Genomic DNA, 21,292 nt, shown 5'->3' with positions numbered 1-21,292 from the left:
CAGTCACAAGCAGGACCACAGGAAATACAGGCCATCTGGGTATGCTTAAAATACCGACTGGTTACAATTGACATTTACTTGAAAAAACAAAAAAAAGGCAAGAAAAAGTAATGAACAGAATCAATTTAAAATCAACTTTTGTTCTTGTGTTTAGTAAATCCTCTGTTATTTGCACTTTTCGTGAGTTATCAAATCGAAGCTGCATCAAAAACACATTTCAAATCCTTTTTAACACCTTTTTAAAAAATATAAGTCTTTTAACGAAACACATCTGTCGCAATTTCTCTTCTCGCAGTGTGGAGGTTGATTTGCTGTGTGGCTTCAAATGGGTGTTGGGCAATTAATCACAGTTTAATTTGAACTACCAGCGATGAGCTCCAACAATTAGGAAAACAAGATCATTGGCATAAACAAGCACTTTGTTGCACTCGTTTTTATTTGGAAGCTCCCGTTTTGTTGTGCGTGTTATTAATGAAGCCATTTCCTTTACAGATGTGCAATAAAAAAACAGCATCACTCACAGAAAACACTTTTTTTTTTAAACAACCACCTTCAGGAAAATCATTTTTTAATTTGATGGCAGTGAGATATGTTAAAGTGTGTAGCATCTCCGCGTTTTTTTACTAAACAGCCTATAAAAATCTTCCTGACTGTAAATCATGAGCTGGAGTTTAATGTACAGTATGGGAGCAGATCAAAGCTCCAAGGCACAGAGGGAAGAACAGGCCTCATACCTGCTTCATCCACGAGTGGCTTTTCCACAGGTGAGCTGGCATTTGTGGGGACGATCAGATCAACAGCAGCTCTAAAGAATTTCAGACGGTTTGTTTTCCTGATGCACTCTCCTGCTTGTATTACTGATGAAATCTGCAGGTCTGTGTAACCGAAACGAAGCTCAACCTGAAATCGTGTTCTCGGAGCACACCGGGCCAAAACAAACCTGACGAGCTCCTTAATTATGGAAAAAATTAGCACATTATTTTGGTTAGCAACTGTGTGTTACCTGACAAATATCATGCAGTGATCCTTCCAAGATGAGGGTCTCCTAATCACAACCTGATCACAGTCTGGCCAAAGGCGTATCACCTTTGCTTGATCCTGACCCAACAGTGGGCGGTTTGGGTGCGTTTGATTTACAACACAAGACAGTGTGAGAGCTTTATTGTGGAGATAAAGACAGAGAGCTCACCTTCAGCAGTTTTGTCACTTTTTAAACTCACTTTGTTTTCCTTCTGTACAACTTTTAAACTCGTTTTTCAAATAATTCACAAACCTTGCTCTCACACCGTTAAACCCTTGTTATTTTCCCGCAGACTCGTCTGAAAAACATCCTTGTTTGTTGTAAAAGACGATGAGTCACTGCCTCCTTTTTGTCTCGCCCTCTCTCTCTGGTTAAATTTTTCCGTGTTTTTCTGAGATTTCGTGACATTTTGTTCTTATTTGCAGTCTCGGTGTCACCTGTAAAGGCGCTGCATGTTTTTTGTCATTTAAATAGGACAAATAGGACGTACTGATAACAGATGTGTGAAACGCGCTGAAGGGGAGATTATAAAATAGTCACACAGAAGTTTGTTTCTTATCAACAGCTGTGGACAGAAGGACAGATTTTTTTTTTTTAATAAGTAAACAATCAGCCGTCTTTGGACGTCAGACCTACGCACTGCTGTTTGAGGCACAGTTTATGGGAAAATCTCAAACCTCAGGCACACAGACAGTGCCAGAACATTAACTTTTACTAACAGAGAGCTAATGTGACACTTGTACTGTGAGGTTTTTGTTGGTGAAGAAAGAAAACTGTCCAAAACCATAACCGTTGTAATAATGTGCTGCCATTTATGAACTGCAGTTTTCAGGCCCCTGTTCTGTGGAACCAGCTTCCAGTTTTGATTCAGGAGACAGACACTAACTCTACCTTTAAGATTAGGCTTAAAGACTAAAGTGTATAGTTAGAGCTGGATCAGGTGACCTTGAATCCTCCCTTAGTTACGCTTCATTAGTTATTATTCATCTCTGTCTCTCATACACAGCATGTCTTTGTCACATCTTCCTCCCTCACTGCAGATGGCCCCGCCCCTCCCCAAGTCTGGATCTGTCGGAGGTTTCTTCCTGTTAAAAGGGAGTTTTTCCTCCCCACTGTTGCCAAGTGCTTGTTCATAGCAGGGCATCTGATTCTTGGGGTTTCCTTTCTATTATTGTAGAGTCTTGCCTTACAATACAAAGTGTCTCGAGGAGACTGTTAAGTCTATTAAAAGTGTTCAAACACCAGAACAACGAGGCCCTGACATGTTTTGCTTCTTCAAAAAGACAGAATAGACAGGAAGTGATGTTAGAAGTGAAATGACCTCACTTCCTTCCAGGTGCAAACATTAAAATCAGAGTGTGCAGGAAACACTGACCAGAGCACTGCAGCTGGGAGAGGATCTGAGCTCCTTCAAACTGGTGACTGACCATCTTCAGGTTCGGCTTAATGCAGCGAATAAAACTGGAGCCCTGGAGGAGGAGGAGTTGAGGGGTAAAGAAACCAGAGCGGAGAAGATGAAACAAGTTATTACACCAACAGCATGATCCACAACCTACATCACAAATTCATGGCATTCATCATATCGGGCTCAGGACGTGATGCACGGCGCCGAGGGGGAGGGGAGGTGGGGACTGCGAGATGTACGGACAGGACGGCTCGCAACATCAATCATGTAAACAAAAGAGGAGCAAACACTGACCGTGCTGCGGAGCTTGTCCAGGAGAATATTCAGCTGGGTCTGCGGGAGACAGAGGAGGGAGACGCATCATCACTTTTATTCAAACAAACTGAGAAAACCTCAAGAGACAGGCAGACACACAATCGCCCGACATCCATCATGTGACTGCAAAACTGGGTACGGGTTATTCCACATCACATCCCAATATTTTCCCAGTCATAGGCCGTAAGAATGCACGAGGAGTCTGTTCAAAATTGCTCCTTTTAAATAATTTTTCCAGCATTTCTGAGCCCTCATAGCTTCACGAGGACAGGAGATCCACGTTAGAGAATATAGAGAATAGAGAATATAAACACGCTCAAGTCCTGCTACAAACTTCATTGTTAAAGCCAAAGTCTGGTTTCTCCACTGAACATCACTATCATGTGATGTATCACGATGCTACTGTGGATGTTGATCTGCTTTCTGATAATTGACTAAAGAAAGCGTCACAAAGTGCTTTTACTTCAAATTTCAGGGGTTACATGACCATGTGGGATAGGAGGTTGCACAGTTTTAGCGTGACAGTCATATCAGACCTTCCGTCCATAATTGGCTGGTTTAGGTGGGATGTACCGCCTGAACCTGCACCTTCCTCTGAAAGCTAGCAGCTGTGCATCTGCACAGAGACGAGTGCCGAGGAGATCAGATTTGGCTAACTGGGCTGCAAACAACATACAAAAATCCCTGAAAGCAGCACATTTGTCCATCTGCAGACTGCTGCTGCTGTTAGGGATAATATGATTAAATAAAGTTGTTTTTTATGATTTTTACACATTGCTGTGCGCATTAAAGAGTTGGCACTCCGTGTAATGAAGGTCAGAAGCTTCATTCAGCGCCATGACTGAATTGAATTATCGTGATTGACATGTAGAAGTTCTGAGGGTTTTGCAAAACATGCTTACACATCATGCTGGTTAAAAGTCAGGAGGATATTTTCTGGGCCTACGGAGTCCAAACACAATGTCCCAAACTTAGATAATAAGTAGAATTGGTAGAATGACATTTATAGTCAAAGCTAGGCAGGGAGGCATCTTTTCTCTGTTTTTTCAGGAAGAGGAGCAGATACAAGGTAAAATTGTGATTGGAGAGAGAAGAAGATTCGCAGGGAGACGGCAGGGCCGCCCTGTCTGCAGGCAGCGCTTCTGATACGGAACCAAAACCTTTGTAAATCTACATTATCAGCATATTTGTACCCAGTAAGCTGCTGGGTGCAGTTTCTGATCAGGTCTCTGCCTTTTCTTTAAAAAAATGTTTGTTCCAAACAACAGAGTTACAAATCAGCACAGAAATGGATTCAGAGAGGGGAAACTTCTCACTAATGCTTGCATTATTAAAGCTTCTTGTAGCTTTTCTTGATGTGACTGTGGACACGAGGAGCATCTGTGAATGTGAACATATGCAAATGTAAATGATGTATACTGATTAGGGGGTATAATGCAAGACAGATGAGTGCACAGTGAAGCCAAGCAAACAGTGACAGATTGTAAAGGACGGCCCGCTAACGGCAATTAACACCACAGCAACGTCCTTGTTTGTCCACTAATGTGTTTGGCGGACACACAACGGCCAATCCAGGCTCGCAATGACGCCCTCGGCTGATGTGGCAAACACTGTCATATGCGAGCAGGAAGCTGTCTCGAAAACTCAATTTTTTCCCTCACGCTTTCACAAACTGAGCACCACAATAACTACAGAAGAAGAAGCTCTGCAGGCTGGTGAGCCTGACCAGAGAAGCAGAGCAGGGCTGAGGAAGAGCACCAGATATTTATTTTTAAGCATTTTTAAGGTCATGTGATGCGGATGAGGACACATGACAAGGACAGGTAGGGTCAGAGTTTAGTGAAAGCATGGACCCATCTTGCCTTGTATCCACTGTTCAGACTGACGGTGATGCGATGGTGCAGGGACAGTTTCTTGACCCTTCATTATTTAAAACCCAACGCCTTTTTCTGAGACCCTGCTGGTTAAGTTTCGGAAGCATTGTATTAAAAATGCTTAAAAAATTATTTCGTCAAACTTTCTAAAAAGCCACTGCAGCACCTGTGCAAATTACGTTTAAGGCTGATTGGAAAATCATTAGTTTTGCAAGTTTTGGTGATATAATTAAGTAAAGACAAACTGCAGTGATGAAAAAGCTAACTCACCATGTCTCCCTTAAAGCCACGGCACAGGTAAGGCTAAAACAGGCACGACAGCTTGAAAGCCTTTCCATCCATCTGCTTACTGTAATTGCTTGTGGAATTAACACAGTCATATACTTGGAGATGCTCTAATAAAATGATGGACTTGGCCTTCGCCTCATCCATTTTCTCGTGAGAGGACGTATGAGAGTGTGTTACGGCTTACATAACTCCCTTTTATATGCAGCAGCCTACATGTGCTGACGAAAAGCAGCTGTGCGGAACAAAAAGCAGAAGAATGCACGGCCGGCCGGCCTCCGCTCCATTTAAAGGTTTAAATGTCTGTAAAGCGTTTATGATGTTATTTACATCTCTCTCAGTCATGCTCATGCAAACAGACAAACAGCCGCTAATGCAATCTGACCCGGTCAGGTCTGCTGCTGCACGATGACTTTGTAATTCATAACAGAGGAGCATGCAGATGATTCGGAGGCAGGCAGGTGAATTATCAGCCATGTCTGGATGAGCCTTTGGAGCAGGACACCTTTGTTATGATGTATTTGGTCACTGAAGTGGGGCAAAGCCACGGTGTCTGGTTATAATGAAAACCTGCACGGATCACAATCTCCCTTCATCGCTGCAGCTCCAGGAAGCAGCGTCTCCATCACCTCCACCGTCTCGGATTTATCACTGCTCATTTTCCCCACCCCGCTCGCCTCTGCACCCACGGCTCGCCTCCCGTCTGGGTCCTCCGGTACACCTTTTGAACCGTAATCATAGCTCGAATAGTGAGGGCTCAGGAAGGGGAGGAGGAGGAGAAGCGCCGGGATGAGGAAAACACAGAACACACTAACACACGTAATAACGACTAAATCCAGTCTGCACGGACTCGAGTTAAACCCTCTCGAACGACCGCGGGATGCTTTTGCTGGTGCAGTGGCAGACAAACATGACTTGTTCTTTGTTTTCCTGAAAGCATCAGTTTAGTTGATCTTCCACGCTGGACATTCACGGTTTTCAAACATTCTCCTCGTGCGTCACAGAAACAGTGCAGCCTGAGGCACATCCCCAAATCCAAAAGCAATAAACCCACAGGAAACACTGACCTTCATCGGACAGTTTCAGCTGGTCAGCTGACCTCACCTGGCTGAGAATATAATCCATGTGCACCAACAAATTTGATAAAAATGGCGCTACATTAGAAAAATGTCTGCTTCATGTAATTACCTTATCACATCTAAATTTGAAGTGTATATTTATCCTCACATACTTTTAAATTCGCTGCTGTTCTGTGACTCATTATGGTAGGAACTTTCCACATAGCCTCGTGATGGAGAGCCACAGTACTCAGCTGGACAGAAAACCAGTGGACCAATCCTGAAGAGTACTGGCCCAATTCAGTCAGCAGACTATGATTAAAAACACTTACTGTGAGGATGACTACAAATAAGAAGAGATGCCTGAGCCTACCAGGAATAACACCTGAAGCTGTTTTCTGACATATTTTATGCCTACTTATAAAACATAATGACTGGATGTGCAGCAGAAATCAGTGATTCGGTCTCTGTCTATGCAGCTACCCTTGGAAAAACCTGGAAACTGTTCTAATGGTTGTCAAACCATGTCTATGTTCATCTACACTGAGGTGTGAAAACTCGGCATTAAAGGTCGGGGGAAGGTCTTCAAACGTCGTCTCCATGGGGTAAAGCATTAATATTGTAAAAAAGGGTCTACTTCATCCCAAACTATGATTGTTTTATAAACTTAAACAAACAGGAAGTGGAAATCAAACTTAAGATCAGTCTCATGCAAGACTCCTTACTCCTCCATACAAGGCTCATTGTAATGGCCGGCAGATTCTTTGGTACCGACTGTGCTTCATAATAATCCTTCATCACTTGAATCGTCACCACTTTTGGATAACTTATTAAGAATTTAGACAAACAGCTGCTGCTCAAATCCAAAGTATCCAGCCGACTCCACACCTCCCGTCTTATTGGTTTGTCATTAAAAAACAAGAAAACCGGCCACAGTGAACTCGTCCCTGTGCTCTTCAAAGCTAGAGCACTAAAATTCACTGATCATAACATTTTATTACAGAAACTAGAAGCTGTTAGTTAGAAGTTAGTTCCACAGGGCTCTCAACTAGGCCCAATACTTTTCTCATTATACATACATTCTTTGCTATGCAGATGACACGCAGTTTTACGAATCTGTGAAGAAGGATGACACAAATCATTGAAATAAACTACAGACATAAAGGCCTCAATCCGCTGTAATTTTCTACTTCAGAAAATTCAGAAAACAAATGATGTTTATTCTGCTTGGTCCTAAAAATGGCATTACGCTGACCTCCAGCAACACCGGGTGTGATTTCTGACAAGGACATGTCTATTAGCTTACAAATTAAATAACTAAGAACACCTTATTCAGCTAATGCTGAAAAACTATTTTATGCATTTATTACTTCGAGGCTGAACTATTGCATTTCATTATCAGGCTATTCTGAAAGCTGCCAAATGTAAATTAAACAGTGCAAACGACTCCAGACCTCCTTTCTCCTTAATTTGTCAGGAAATGGAAAGAAACGAGGCCCCTCGTGGAAATGAAACTCTTATCAGTCAATTGTTCCAATTAATTTTAAGCCTGGAAAAAATGCAGGGCGAGGTTAAAAATGGCCTCCAGTAAACACTTTTTCCCTCCTGCTGTTGTTTCAGACTTTTGCAACATAGGCCTGTTATGAATGTTGGAGGACCGGTTGATATAAATCACTGTCACTGTACACGTGAAAATTAATTTATTGTGTTCCCGCGTCTTTAATTTAAAAAAAAAGAAAAGAAACAAATCCTGTTTGTACTGGACACCTCGCTGCTCTCTGGCTTTGACCCTGTTAAATACACCTGGCCATCACTACCTCAGGTTATCTTTTCTCCATTAAATATATATATTTATATATTTTAGGAGGGATGATTGAGTGGAGCCAGGCGCTGTGGTTTTTGGCTCACCTTGCCTTTGGTTAGGTGACACATTAGAGCGCACATCAAGGTGAGAGGCTGAGCTGGATGAGTCACGATGGAGGAGAATAAAAATCCTCCGTTTATAACTCCAGCTGACAGCAAAGACGTTGCCATCTCTGTGCTCAGGGTGAAAGAGAGACACTCATCTGACTGTTTTTAGGTGAAAAATTATGTTCTTGATGAAGATTTCATACATTTACTTTGACTCTTTGTACCTACGGGACCTCGGAGGTGAGCCTGGGCGCTGTCGGCTTTATTATAACAATCAGTCAGACATGTATATAATGAGGCAGACTAAACATTTAGGAACTATTCTGCTTAATGGACTAGAGTAGAGTAGCTTTGCATGATTCACAGTTATCATCATCGTTATTTATGTTAAACTAGGCCTCTGCGCAGCCCCTCAGATTATCCTCTCACGATGATTTTAAAGCATTTAATTACCTTAAATTTTAAAATGACATTTTAGGACTTTTTAAGGATGAGTGGGAACCCTTGAATGAGCCTGCTGGCCTCTGGATTTGTGTATATCTCATCATCGCTTCATCGAGCAATGATGAGAATTTGCAGCTCAAACTCTGAAGCTCACGCTGTGCCTACTTAAGGTTGGGGATGAGTTCAGCGGGTAAGGAATAAAGGGAGCAGATTGTAGGATGAAAGTGGAGGGCGAGGAGAACAGCCGAGGTGAAAAGAGTGATTTCACATTGTTTGGGCATTTGAGCAGAAACACCTCCTAGGTGAGGTGAGGCGCTTCGGGCATGTCCATCTGAGAGTCCACGGGGCAGGCCCAGGAGATGCTGGAGAGAACACACTGAGGGTATTCTGTCAGCCCTAAAGGGCTTATTCGAGCGACCTGTACTCTCACACCAAAATCTGAAGAGTCTTCAAATTAGGCCCGAGTTTTCCCAGCTCAACCAGTTAGGAGCTCCTTTTAGCCTCGGGGTGTTTTGTGTAAGCTGACAGAGGCCTGCATTTTTGATAGCTACATAACAGGTTTGCAACATTGCTTGTATCAGATCATCCTAAAATAAACATACAACAAGCATTTAGTAAAGAAGAAGTGTGAGTATGAACTGGCCGGGGCCCAAAGTGCCGCCTGAGCAGACTGGGCAATGAGCCGGGATCTGAGGGGATGACGTCTGGAGCACATCTTTAATTCAAGCCATTAATGAGGTGTAGCAGCTCTGTTTTATTTTTTGACAGACAGGACGTCTTCATCAGAGTCAGACGAGCCAGTGGTGGCAAAGACTTTTAATTAGACTCAGCCTGTTCTCCACAGAGCAGTACATGTCCTGGTGGTCATAAATATCTACAAGTATTTGTATCACACATCGCATGTTGGATTGGATCTTTTTTTTTTGCTGCTCACCTTAAACTTGTTGCCGACGCTGATGAAGCTGAGTTTTCCGGCCTTCTGCTTCACGTCTTTGCTGTTGTTGGAGTTCTCGAACAGCTCGCGGACGAAGCGATCCTTGGACTCGCTGACGAGACACTCCAGAGACATGTGCAGGGCGTCGTTGTTCTTCTCCACAAACTTGGTCTGAAGGAGAAACATTTCAGCGTGAACGGGGCGCTCGGTTCGAGTCTCTTCTTTTTGTTCCCGTTTCTGATACGCCTGCTTAACTGCAGAAGGAAAAATCTCTACACGATTTTATGACTTGAATCTCTCCGCAGCTACGCTCGGTATGTTTTTAAAACTCTCATCTCAATGATGGCACGCTTTCATGTTAAAAGTTGAGTTTTCTGCGGTCGAGTGATCAGAGAAAAGAAATGATTCATTTTGAAGACGCCGCAGTGTGTTCTGGTGACGCACCGTCTCGTAGCACACGGCTCCTGCAAAGTGCCTGATGATAAATCCTTCATCGTCCCTCACGTTCCTGTGGACGGTCAGCTTAGACTTCCTGGGTACCTGCAGGACACACACACACACCTGATCACGGGTGGAAACACACACACACACACACACACACTAAAACTCTGCAGACTCAGCAGAGTTCATGCATGCTTCCCATTTACGATGGAAAACTAATTCCCAGTCCTGCCAATCACTCGCTGCTGGGAAGATTAAGATTTGATGCCAGTAATTTAACCGTCAGTGAGATCACCTCACTCTCAGGCTTCACGTCACTCCACTGAAACTCAAAACTTCAAGTCAATATCAAAAGTTCCCATTTTTTGTGTTTACCAATATCATCAATATTATCCAAATTATCAATAAAAGCTTTAAAATTAAGGAGCCATGGGAGAAGGTGAAGCTCCTTGTTGATAAGTTATTGTTTAATACTGCAGATAAAGTGCTCCTCGGCTAATAATCTTTAGTGGTGATAAATATCAGAGCAGTGAGTCCATCATCTCGTGTTCAGGCTGTAGTGCCACCACCTTTAAATGCAGTTGGTGATATCAGCTGTTCTGCTCTGCAGCATCACTGAACCCTGCGTGCAGGCACAGGTAACAGATTTGCACCTGCTGCAGGTCTTCAGACCCAGTCTAAACATTTACTCATCGAAACATGTCAATGTGAGAACGTGCAGCTTCTCACATTGCAGTCTTTGTCTTATAAAGTTTTTTGGCTGCTGTTTGGACAGAAGCAACAATTTCAGGACTCAGTTTGGCGACAGTCATTTTCACATTTACATATAAAGAACTAATTGTTGGGACACAAAATGAGGTGAACCACTTGGGTTTTCTATTAATTTAATAGATCTTTTAGCAGCTGGTAAATTTACAAAGCCGAAAACGAAACTAGAACTTCCTTTACCTGAGAGATAGGAGGAAAAAAAGCACTTTTTCCAGCTCTGCGTTTGTAATCTGTAGTCTCTCAGGTTTAATATCAGCCCACCCTGAATGCTGAGGCCAAAACAGGGAAAATAAGGTCTAAATAGGCCTTGCAGCAGATTATTTGGAGGAATGGGGTAAAACAAGAAGACTCAGACAAACATATAAATCAGCTCCAGTTTTTTCTGAGTCTAAAGATTAAGCTGAAATGATTCAGAGAGAATCTCCTGAGTAAATCAAACATTCCCTGAGTCCCATAAAATCCTCGCGTTAAAAGTGGCATGCTTCCCTGACTTTCCTTCCTTTGTGCGGTCACTTACAGTCAGGCGGAAGTGGTCCTTGTGTTTGTTGTGAACGGTGTCGGTAAAGTGCTGGTCACTGGGTTGAGGTAGACGGTTCTCTTCGTCCAGGATGTCCAGGATGCCGACCACCTTCGCCTCCACCAGGTCTGCGGGGAAAACCGTGACAAGCATGAGAAAAATAAACGCTGCGTGTCCTCTTAATGAAGCTGTGGCGGATCACCCCGAGGCTGACGGGCTACGCGACCGATTGAATCACGGAGGGTGCGATGTAGGCAAATTCAAATTAAAGTTTAATCGAATGGGAAGAGGTGTGGAGATTGTAACAGTTTCTCCTTGACCTGATCTGACTTGAAAGGTGATGGGGACCTAATTTACCAAATCATAATTATTATTATTATTGCATTAGTGCAGTTTAGTTCTCTCGGATGGTGCAGAAGTGATTTTTATTTTATTAGTTTAACATCAAATCCTTCTCACTATTAAAAGTCATTGACCCATTCTAAAGAGAAGAGCCACGGCTCAATTTAAGGACGTAATGAGCTTCAAGCTCCTGATGACGGAGACTGGGACACCCGAGGACTCACTGCTTACTTCCTGTTTTGTGCCGTGCACCAACTTTCGCTCCTTTCTCCTACAAAAGTATCAAAATCTAACGTGATGGAAGTTGGATGCACTTTTATTTCTGAAAGGTCCTGACATGGAAATGTTAAGTAAAAACCAGTTTCTCTGCATATTTAAGTCAAAAACAGTTGTACATATAAAAATACATGATTAAATCTCGTCATTGGCGAAGCCCTCTGTGTGACTATGAGAGATCAAAGCTGTGAGTTTTACAAAGACAGATTCTTTTTTTGAACCATCCTGGGTTGTGAGCATATCTGATCACACCAGGAGAGACGTGAACGGTTATTTAAACAATCAGAGCGAGCATAAAGATAAATGGAAGCTTCCTGTTACTATACAGAATATTACACAGCTGAACCTGGTGTTGTGGTATTGTTTTATTTCTGTATACTGAGGAAAAATGAACTCAAGTAATCCACCTGAAGAATATCAGTCTTTGTAAGGACATCTGTGAAGGTTCTCGGTCATCCTGGTCATGATTGTCTCAGGTGCTTGATCTGAAGGCAGCCGTTCTTAAAGATGTTCCATCGCTAATCCAAGAGACTCATGCAGGTCTCAGGATATGTAACTTCTAAGGTGCAGTCAGGAGGTGGTCCTTAGAGTTTTTACGGCTCTCTATCATCACGTGAGCCGCTGGGGTCACGTGATGGCTCATGGTGTGAGCAGGTGTTGAATCTCTTGTGATGGGTTCTCAAGACTGTGTTATAGGAGGCTGACAGGTGGTGTCATAGGCCACCACTTTTGTTCAGTGATGGAGACAGATGGATTCCTTTACTCAAGAAGCTGAAGAGCCTAAAAAACAACTATTTAGGAAGCTCATTTTTAATATTTAACAGCTCCTCTAAAAAATAAGAAGCTGGAGAAAGAACCTTCCCTTTAAATGTTCTGAATTTGCTACAGATCCTACTTTCAAAATGTTATTTTAAAGATTATTTTAACAGAAAGAAGAAAATAAAGGAAGAAGGTGAGGTCTGCAGTGACCGACAACACGCCTGTGAAGGAAAAGCTGTCAGCGCTGAACAAACAGCCAGCAAACTGACAGAAAACTGAGGCGCAGGGGAGGAAGTTTACGTGGGATGACTGACTGATTCAGAGGATGACGTGGGGGATTGTTTAGAAGATATGATTACCTACCTACGTGAGCTTTAGCAGTCTTTTTCAGTAATGTTTCCTGACAGGAACTGACATGCTGCACAGTAGAGGCTCTTTGATGGAGACTCCTACTCACAAACTATTCAGCAAATGAAGGTCAGCAGAGCTTCGAGCAGCAAAAACCTCGGGAGGCATCCCGTCATCTGCCCCTCCATTGCTCAATCCGTCCACCTTCTCTCCATCACAGGAGACAACCAGCAACAAACGAAAGCGCACATGGCTGCACGAGTTAATAAAACCTGAATGAAGTGAAAGTAACGCTTCAAACAAACTTCTGTGACGTTAAAGAACTTTTTAATAGTTCCCACTCCTCCTCCTCCTGTTCGTTTCCATCTCCGCCTTGTTCTGTGTGCAGTCACGTGGCCGCTGCTTGTACAAATGTAATTTTCTGCTACATCAACTGTGGTTTTTACGTCCCCTGAACAAAGAGGAGCTTCTCCTTTTATAACACGCAACGGGAATCCAAACCAGCAAACAAACAACCGCGTTTCGATAAGCTACGAGCCAGCGAGCACAGCCAGCCTCCCGCCTCCCTGCAGCTCGCTCTGCTGTAGTTAAACATCTCATACTGAAAGCACAGAAAGCATCATTAACCTCCTTCCCCTTAGATTGCCCTGTCACATCAGTCTCCCTCCATGTTTGTGAACTATTAAGACACATTTCAGTCAGGACGGGAGTTCACAGGCGTGGGGGCTTCGTCGTTCGTCCTCTTTGCGGTCTTTGAAGCGCCACCGAGGCTCGGAGGTCAAAGTGAAGAGAGGCAGCTCTCCTAAAAGTGAGGATGATGAGCACTGAGGTGGATAATGAGCAGCTTTTACAGGACACACTTACATATAGGGCTGACATATAAATACAAAGCTCTTTTTCTTTCGTATACAATAAAATTTCATGAGGCCTAGCTCTCCTTTAATACGGCACACTGCAAATAGACTATTTCATTTTTAGGCGCCACCTTTGAACTAGAGCTGTCTTTTTCAGTCTGATGTACCCAGTGGACATCAACACATCCCCATAGACTGTATAATAACGACGGGCACAGCCATCTTTGAAGCAGTGCTATTTTTGCATGGGAGTTAGCTAACCCCCCCTCAATTAATCAGAACCTAATTAGTTCTGATTGGATCTCGTTTCCCCGAAAGGTTTTCATCTCATTTTTATTCGTTGACAGAAGTTTCAGTACGTCATGGTTTTCGTCCTCATGTATTAGATTTTATTTAGCTATTGTGTTTTTGCCTGAAAGAAATTACTGTTGATGAAACCTATGATGAAAATCAATGAAATGAACACTGTCTGGAAGTCAGCTATTTATTTTGGATCTGAACTCTAAGGATTTTAGGCATTGATGTGTTGGCTCCTGAAATGACCACATTTAAATCAGAGGGCGGAGTGAGAGGTTATCGCTTGGTTAGCGAGCGGCATTCATAAACTGTATCGGACGCAGCACACAAAGATTCCCCCGATATCCACAGACACTATAAACGTGCTTATTTCAGCCTTATAGTTGGACATTTCAACGTTAAGAGTCTAATGGGGATTCATTCACTTCAGCCTCGAGGTTGCTTCTCGCAATAAAGTGCTGCACAAAGTGTTAAAAACTCAGCCAGCATTCGGTCTCAGAGCACTTACTCTCAGGAAGAGATTTTAACGGGTTTATTACACTTTATTTGTGTGAGATGAAATTTTATAGTAACAGCTCGAGAAGTGAAAACAGCTGGATGAGTCTGTGTTTCTTTAGGAATATTTAAAAAATATAGCTCTAAATATTAATATAATAAACCACACAAAAGATAAGATGTAGCACTGATCAGAGGATCAGAAGGAAATCTTGCTTTGTGAACTAAAACAACAAACTCTCCACATTAACGGCAAAACTTTGTGTGAAAGCCGCAGGTGGGATTTTTAAAGATGCATTACTCTGCGTGCGCTGAAGGTTTAGTATCAAACCAAAGGGATTTACTTCCTCATCAGCTCTTTAACTCTTGCACTGGTTGTTCCAGAGCAGAAAAGGGGGGAAGCTGATCAAATCCCCTCCACACATTCATGCACCATCTAGATATTTAAAGAGGAATTTGAACTGCTTTTTGCACCTTTGTTGGGTATCTGAGGTGCACAGTTGGAGTAGGGAATTTTTCACATTATGCTCTATGCACTAATAAAAGGAGTGGTGTAAAAAGAGAACAAATATCAAACCCCTCTGCAGAGAATTTCATCGGCACAGAGGAGTGACTGCAGCTGCTCTGAATGCACAATCACGCGAGCTGAGCGAGGAGTGGCGTCTTCATACCTATGCAGTCCTGATTGTCGACGTAGTGAACCTCGTTGACTCCCAGCCCCTCCCGCTGGTACAGCTCTTGCTCCTGGAATGCAACAGAGAAACTTCTAATGAGAAATCATAACGGTATTCACGGCATGCCCGGCGTTCGTCTAACGAGGGCAGGGACGGCTCGGAGGTTCTGCCTGGGGGGCATTCAAGCTCTCTAACAAGTGGCGCTTAGGCCAGGCTTTTTGCTATTACACTTTCATGCAAAAATGAGCATCTAAAGGTGATGGGGCTTTTCATGCTGCAGACAGATGTTTGGGCAAACGAGGAGTTTTAAAGGTAAGAAACAGACAGCCGCTGTTAGAACACAGTCGAGGGAAAGTCAAACACAATCCAGTATTTAATGTGGCCCTTCTCTGAGGTCTGCGGTTTACAGACAGAGCAGATGATTCAATTACGGCACTGATCCAAAACTCTGGATTCTGCGAGTGAACTATGATTACACAACAGTCTGACAGAGGGACCTCAGGGTCTTCAACTAAACAGCATTTCTTTTGTTGGAAACAGCTCCCGACGACAATAAACCCATTAAGGAGGCTGTGGCTTTCCAAGGTCAGCAAACGCTGTGTGTTGGCGGAGGTCTGAGCGCTCGAGTTCCTTCTCCTTTATTATAAGAAGACCTTCAAAGAGAGCGTTGTTATTTTCCCCACACAGAAACGCAGCTTTTCACAGACTTGGACGCCGTCAGTCTCCGTGCCACCTGTTGCTAATGACTGTTTGGGTGCTGATAGAAGTGGCAAGTGAAGAGTTTCATCTGAACTTGAGAGGATGTCAAGTGAAAGAAAAGAAACAACTTCTGTTCCAAGAAGAAGTTTACTAAAATCAGCACGAAACTTCCCACCTTTCAATGCTGAGCTTTGTTAGTAGCGCAGACAACACACCGGTCTGCTGTGGCGAGACGAGCCTAAAGGCTGGTCCTTCTACGAAGTGTGTTCACAAAAGTTCAGGACTTTTGTCGATGACTCAAAAATGACAAATCAACTTTAAGGATCTCCTAACTTTCAAGGAGAGCTGTCAAATCTGTCATAGCGGCCGTGCTGATAATGGGCCAGAAAAACCATCAAAAGATGGTCTTAAACGAGGACCACCAGTCCTCTTCAGCAGATCGTCTTCCCTTAAATGTCCTTCACTTCCTGTGGAGTCTAAAGAGCGCCATTTTGACATAGTGGATGAGGTCTTGAACACTCTGCAGTGGAACAGGTACAAAGGGAAATAAAAGGACACAAAATGGTCCAGCAATGCACAAGAAGATGATCCTGAAGGGATCATCAGCCAGATTTATATCTTAGTAAGGTTTCTGACTTTTACAGATTTTTAATTCTGAAGCTTAGAAAAAGCAACAGATATACTTTTCCACCTTAAATGCGAGTCTAGCTCACATTTAAGGTGTTAACATCTCTACGCTGAGAGAACAGCGCAGGTAAAGGTCCGTCCGTATCGGAGGTAAATTCCTGCTGGATGCTACATGCTTCAGAAAAGCTCCAGAGAACGCAGGGAACGGGAGTCTCTCCAGAGATCATGTGAGGATCTGATGTAAGTAGTGTGAAAGGCTCAGCCATGGAGCCAGGTTGAGGGTATTTGGGCATGTGTCTGCTTAAAGTGCAAATAAAAGGTAGAACTTAGTTGAACGGATGGAAAAGTTTTCTGACATAAACAGCAATAAACCTGAAGCACACTTTCACATTAAAATAAAACCTATTACAATAAAATTCATGTTTTGCAGAGATGAAAATTTAAACTTCATGTTCAGACTTTTGGAAAATGAAAACTTTGCAACCTGCAATTTGAAAATGTGGCATCTAGTCTCAGAAAAGAATTGCCTGCAATAAGAAAAACACTTAAAGTTTAAATGGAGAGTCCTCCACAGATGTCTGCTTTGATTTGACGGTGTTTGCCGGCGGAGGTGAGATGGTGCAGGGTTTTACTTTCAAACAGTTCTCACCTCTTTCAGGATCCGCTCGTTGAAGAACTGCTGCAGCTTCTCGTTACAGTAGTTGATGCAGAATTGCTCGAAGCTGTTGTGCTCAAAGTACTCTGCAAATATATTCGTTACACAATGTGTGTCAGAGCAAAGTGGACTATTACAGGATCTTTTCTGAGGTGATGTGAGCTTTCAAAACGTGCATTACTTCTTTTTTGTCTCCTTAGAAAAAATGTTATCAAACCAACCAACAGGTTTTTTTCCCCTTAAAACCATCAAACAAACATTTCTTAGTTTTAAAAACACGTTATCTATAAAAACCTTGAAATTCTGATGTTTTTTTGTTATTATTGTGATACTGACCAAAGCCAGCGATGTCCAGGACGCCGATGAAGTTGGCGGAGGAGTCGAAGGGGAAGCACTGGTTGACTCTGGTCACCACGTGGTCAAACAGACGGCTGTACACGGCCTTTGCCAAAGCGTCCCGGGCGTTGTTGGCCTGCTCGACTTTGAGTGGCACTCTGGGAAAGACACAAAGATAACAGGTTTAAATAAATCAGAGATTTTAGGTTTTATTTTCACTTACAGATGGTCAAATAGGGAGAAAGTGTAAAAGTTAAACCATGTGCTCAGGCTTCCACTTTCAAAAGCAAATTCTTGTTCCACAGAAAGATCCCAGCAGGGACACTCGGACACAGCAACCTCTTCTCTCTCCCAGGTCATCATATAATGCTCAGGCAGCTATAAATGCTCAATACCCAGTGCTGCTGGCTTTAACTCCCCTTTTACTGGTTTTCTGCTCCAGGCATGCAACTCCAGGATTTAAAAACACTGAGCTTACAGCCCAAAACAACAAATCTGCCACGTCTAGATAAAGTGTAACGTGTGCTTACACACCTGCAGATAAATGCTGGGTTTAAATGAACCGGGCTAGCTGGACCTTCCAAGCAGGTAATTGTGTTATTGACAGCTGCAAAGAAAGAGGGATTGGGTGGGAGGCAGTGGCCATAAAACGGCGACAGAAACCATAACTGGCAGCGAGCTCTGTGGAGGTACATTGTAATTGCTTCAGACTGAGTGCAGACAAAAGGAGTGACCTGATGGCAGAGGCTGGAGAAAATACACCGCATTAATCTGCTGCTGGGGCCGAGTTTGTGAGCCGGCTTTACTTCTGGACTTTACTTCAGCACGACTGCAGTGCACTCAAGGACACGCTGGGAAATAACTCCACACGAGTGGCACTCAGACGACCAAAGCTTCCAATAACGACTCCCAAAGTCCTCCTCCCTCCCTCGGCGGCAAATTATCTCCTCTGCACATACCTGTATAAGCCACACATTATATCAGGGGAGTTGTGATCCCTGCAGGTGGCTCGGTTGGTATTTTTCTAATATATTATGCTGCAGGATGACCTGAGCCAAGGGCAGACCTAATAAAGCTGCATTTCCAGTCTATTTGCATACATGAAAACATACAGTGAAGCGCTACACATTTAGATTTTAGGCATCGTGAATGTATTCTCCAGCATGTGCATAAACATACGTCTTTGCTCATATAGATTTCTCTTACCAATCAAAGCAGTTATTTTCACCAATTGAGATCACCTTCAGCTACATTCTCACACTTAGAATTCATTAAAACTTTATTATTAATAATAACAATAAATTACTGCTTTAAGAGAGTGGTAGGCGCTACCGTCTATATATCTATATAAACAGGAGCTGCAGCTTCTCTCTGGAGTCATTTTAAAAGTGGTGCAGCCCATTAAGAGGAGCCGTTTGCTCAGTCATTACCATCTCAGTTAGAACAAGGAGTCCTGCAGCAGATGGTCCGACCGCCCCCACAGAGATCGATCAGCTATATTACCCAAGATGCTTCAAACCACCAACCTACCTGCTAAGTTCCTTAGAATTTAATGGTACAGAAGACGTCCTTATTTTAAAGCTTTTCCCTCTTTACTGCACTTTGAGTAAAAAGCAGATGTTTTTTGTTTTGAAGGCACATCTCAGGCGTCCTTTGGAGGCGTCAAATTAATAAAACATTATGAACTCTGCGTTTTTTAACCTCAGTGTTGTGAAGCAGTGTATTTTAACCCAAACTGTGACCGTTTTCTTAACCCTAACCACCACACAGTTTACCAGGGAGTGGAAGTGAAAGTAAACACGGATCCATTCTGGGGCCTTTATTGTTTCTGTTACATCTGCTCCCTCTTCACCACATTTTGAGCACTTCTAAGGACATTTTTGTTCACCGCTATGCAGACGACATACAGTTATATATCTCTAACTCTTTGTTTCCAAGCTACAGGGTTTGCACAGGTCCTTAAACTCTATTAACAGTTAGTTTGCTGATAACTGTTTCCAATTTAATGAAGAGAAAACAGGCCTTGTTTGTGCCCCTTGCTATATTTACTAAAACGTCTATCGGGAAAGTGACTCAGGTTTCACTTTAGAGATTCACATTAAATCTCTGGTTTGCTTTTTCTTTTTTTTTACTTATGTATCTTTTACTTATGTATTGCATGTATAGAAATAGGATTATTCTAATTCCTTTTTCACTTTTCTCACCATTTTCAGAACAACCTAAGCTGCTCTGTGCTGCAGATACAAGATTTTAAAAACCCAGAAGCTCCTGTGACTGCAATCAACTCTCAAAATTAAGCATCGGAAAGATAAAAATGATATGCTTTCCATTATATGTGACAGCTTAGCCTTTGCAGAGTTAACACTTTTAACAAGTGAGGTTCAAAATTAAATGTAAATATAACCCGAGTTGCACTTCAGAATGTAACGCAAAGTGTTTTAGCACTTAGCCAAAGTTACAGCCACAGAGGGGACCTTAAAGTCGGACTCATCGCCTATAACCTGTCCTGGAGCTCCTCTCCTTCACGCTTGCCCTCTCTCCATGTTAAATTCATGGCGCCGGGGCACCGCAGCCGGAGGTTCTAACACTGCAGAGAGCCCTGCTCATTTAAAAACCAAGAGGTCTAAATGTCAGGGCAACATAATGTCAGAACACTAATCGTACAAGCAGCCTAATATGTATTCCCTGTGAGCCTCGGTGCTGAGAATGTGTTTCTTCCTCTTCTCTCTCGGTGTAATTACTGATGTCGCCTTGTGTAGAAACTCTGCGCTCTGAAGACGCCTGCTGGCCTGCAGCTGCTCCTCGGCCCCGTCCTCAAAGACACCACATGTGCAAGAAGATTGCTTTTAAATCAGACTTCTGAGCCAAAAAAAGCAGCACTCACATATGAAAGAGAGGGCACTACACCGCCACTCATGTAGACACATTCACACGGAGCATTCACCGGCTAAACTTGAAAACCCAGCTTTTCCTCTGTTTTACTGCCCCTCAGGCACACTGAGATACAAATCAGAACTTTTCTGACAGCCATAACAACAACTTTTATGATACCCGAAGAAAAAGACTCCTTCTTAGCATGATTTACAACACTGCACCGAATGCCCATTGCAGCAGGTGGCTAGCTTGTTTGCATTTATATACTTATGTGCAGACGGGGCTCTCACAGCTGTCGAGTACGTACACGAGTGTCATTCGCATTCATCATACAGGTGCGATGGATGGAGGGAAAGATTGCATATTTTGGTTGTAAGAAATCCACTTTGGTCGAGTGGATAAACACTTTTTCTTGTCTGAAAATAAGTTTTAATTAACAGACACAACACATGGTTAAAAGCAGCCTTAGGTTAGGGCACAATTGACACAAGTACAGATTTAAGATGTAAGACTGTAAGACTGAAGCTTTAGTTTAAGTTTGGCTTTAGCAACAACAACAAACTGATACACTGGCAGAGGAAACAAGCACAAAGGCCCTACGAGGTACATGGTGACATCTGGGAATAGTACGAACCGAACTTTCTGGTAGAGAATGATCCACAATTTTTCTTAGAAATGATGAGTAAAAGTACTGGGAGACATTTACATGTGCAGGATCTTCTGTGAGGTCACTGAACAAGCCTCCAACAGCCATTAACTGTTGACCTCAGCCGGCACGAGCGCTCAGATTGGCATCTTCCATTTTCTCTTTGCCCTCCCACTCATTACTCCTCCAATCACTCGCTCTGTTTGAAATTACACTCACATTAAAGGTTCCCTGTAAAGCTTCAGGTGTAGTACGACTCTGCCCGCCTGGCTTTCAGTTCTTTCTGCCGCCCGTCGCTCTTTTACCACCGCTTATTTTATCTGATGCTCAGAACATTGTCCGTCTCTTTCATGCCCCCCGACTCAATTTTCTCTCCACTCTTACTTTGTCACATAAAAACACTTGATTCCTCTTCATTTTAAAGTAACTCCATTTCC

General features: G+C 43.0%; 1 protein-coding gene across 1 annotated transcript in view; it reads right to left on the bottom strand.

The window, feature by feature from the left end:
• Positions 1–21,292, bottom strand: part of myo6a (myosin VIa) — a 128,873-nt gene that overhangs the window by 58,922 nt on the left and 48,659 nt on the right. The window contains exons 13-20 of the mRNA XM_026194849.1: positions 17,336–17,493; positions 16,994–17,085; positions 15,016–15,088; positions 10,974–11,101; positions 9,692–9,787; positions 9,248–9,418; positions 2,721–2,759; positions 2,397–2,490 (exon numbers count right to left, since the gene is read on the bottom strand). Of these exons, the coding sequence (XP_026050634.1) occupies positions 2,397–2,490; positions 2,721–2,759; positions 9,248–9,418; positions 9,692–9,787; positions 10,974–11,101; positions 15,016–15,088; positions 16,994–17,085; positions 17,336–17,493 (851 nt within the window). The remainder of the gene's footprint in view (positions 1–2,396; positions 2,491–2,720; positions 2,760–9,247; positions 9,419–9,691; positions 9,788–10,973; positions 11,102–15,015; positions 15,089–16,993; positions 17,086–17,335; positions 17,494–21,292) is intronic.

The sequence above is a fragment of the Astatotilapia calliptera genome, chromosome 15 (assembly GCF_900246225.1).
Source record: "Astatotilapia calliptera chromosome 15, fAstCal1.2, whole genome shotgun sequence".
NCBI classification, from domain to species: Eukaryota; Metazoa; Chordata; class Actinopteri; order Cichliformes; family Cichlidae; genus Astatotilapia; species Astatotilapia calliptera.
This window is presented reverse-complemented; position numbering and strand designations above follow the sequence as displayed.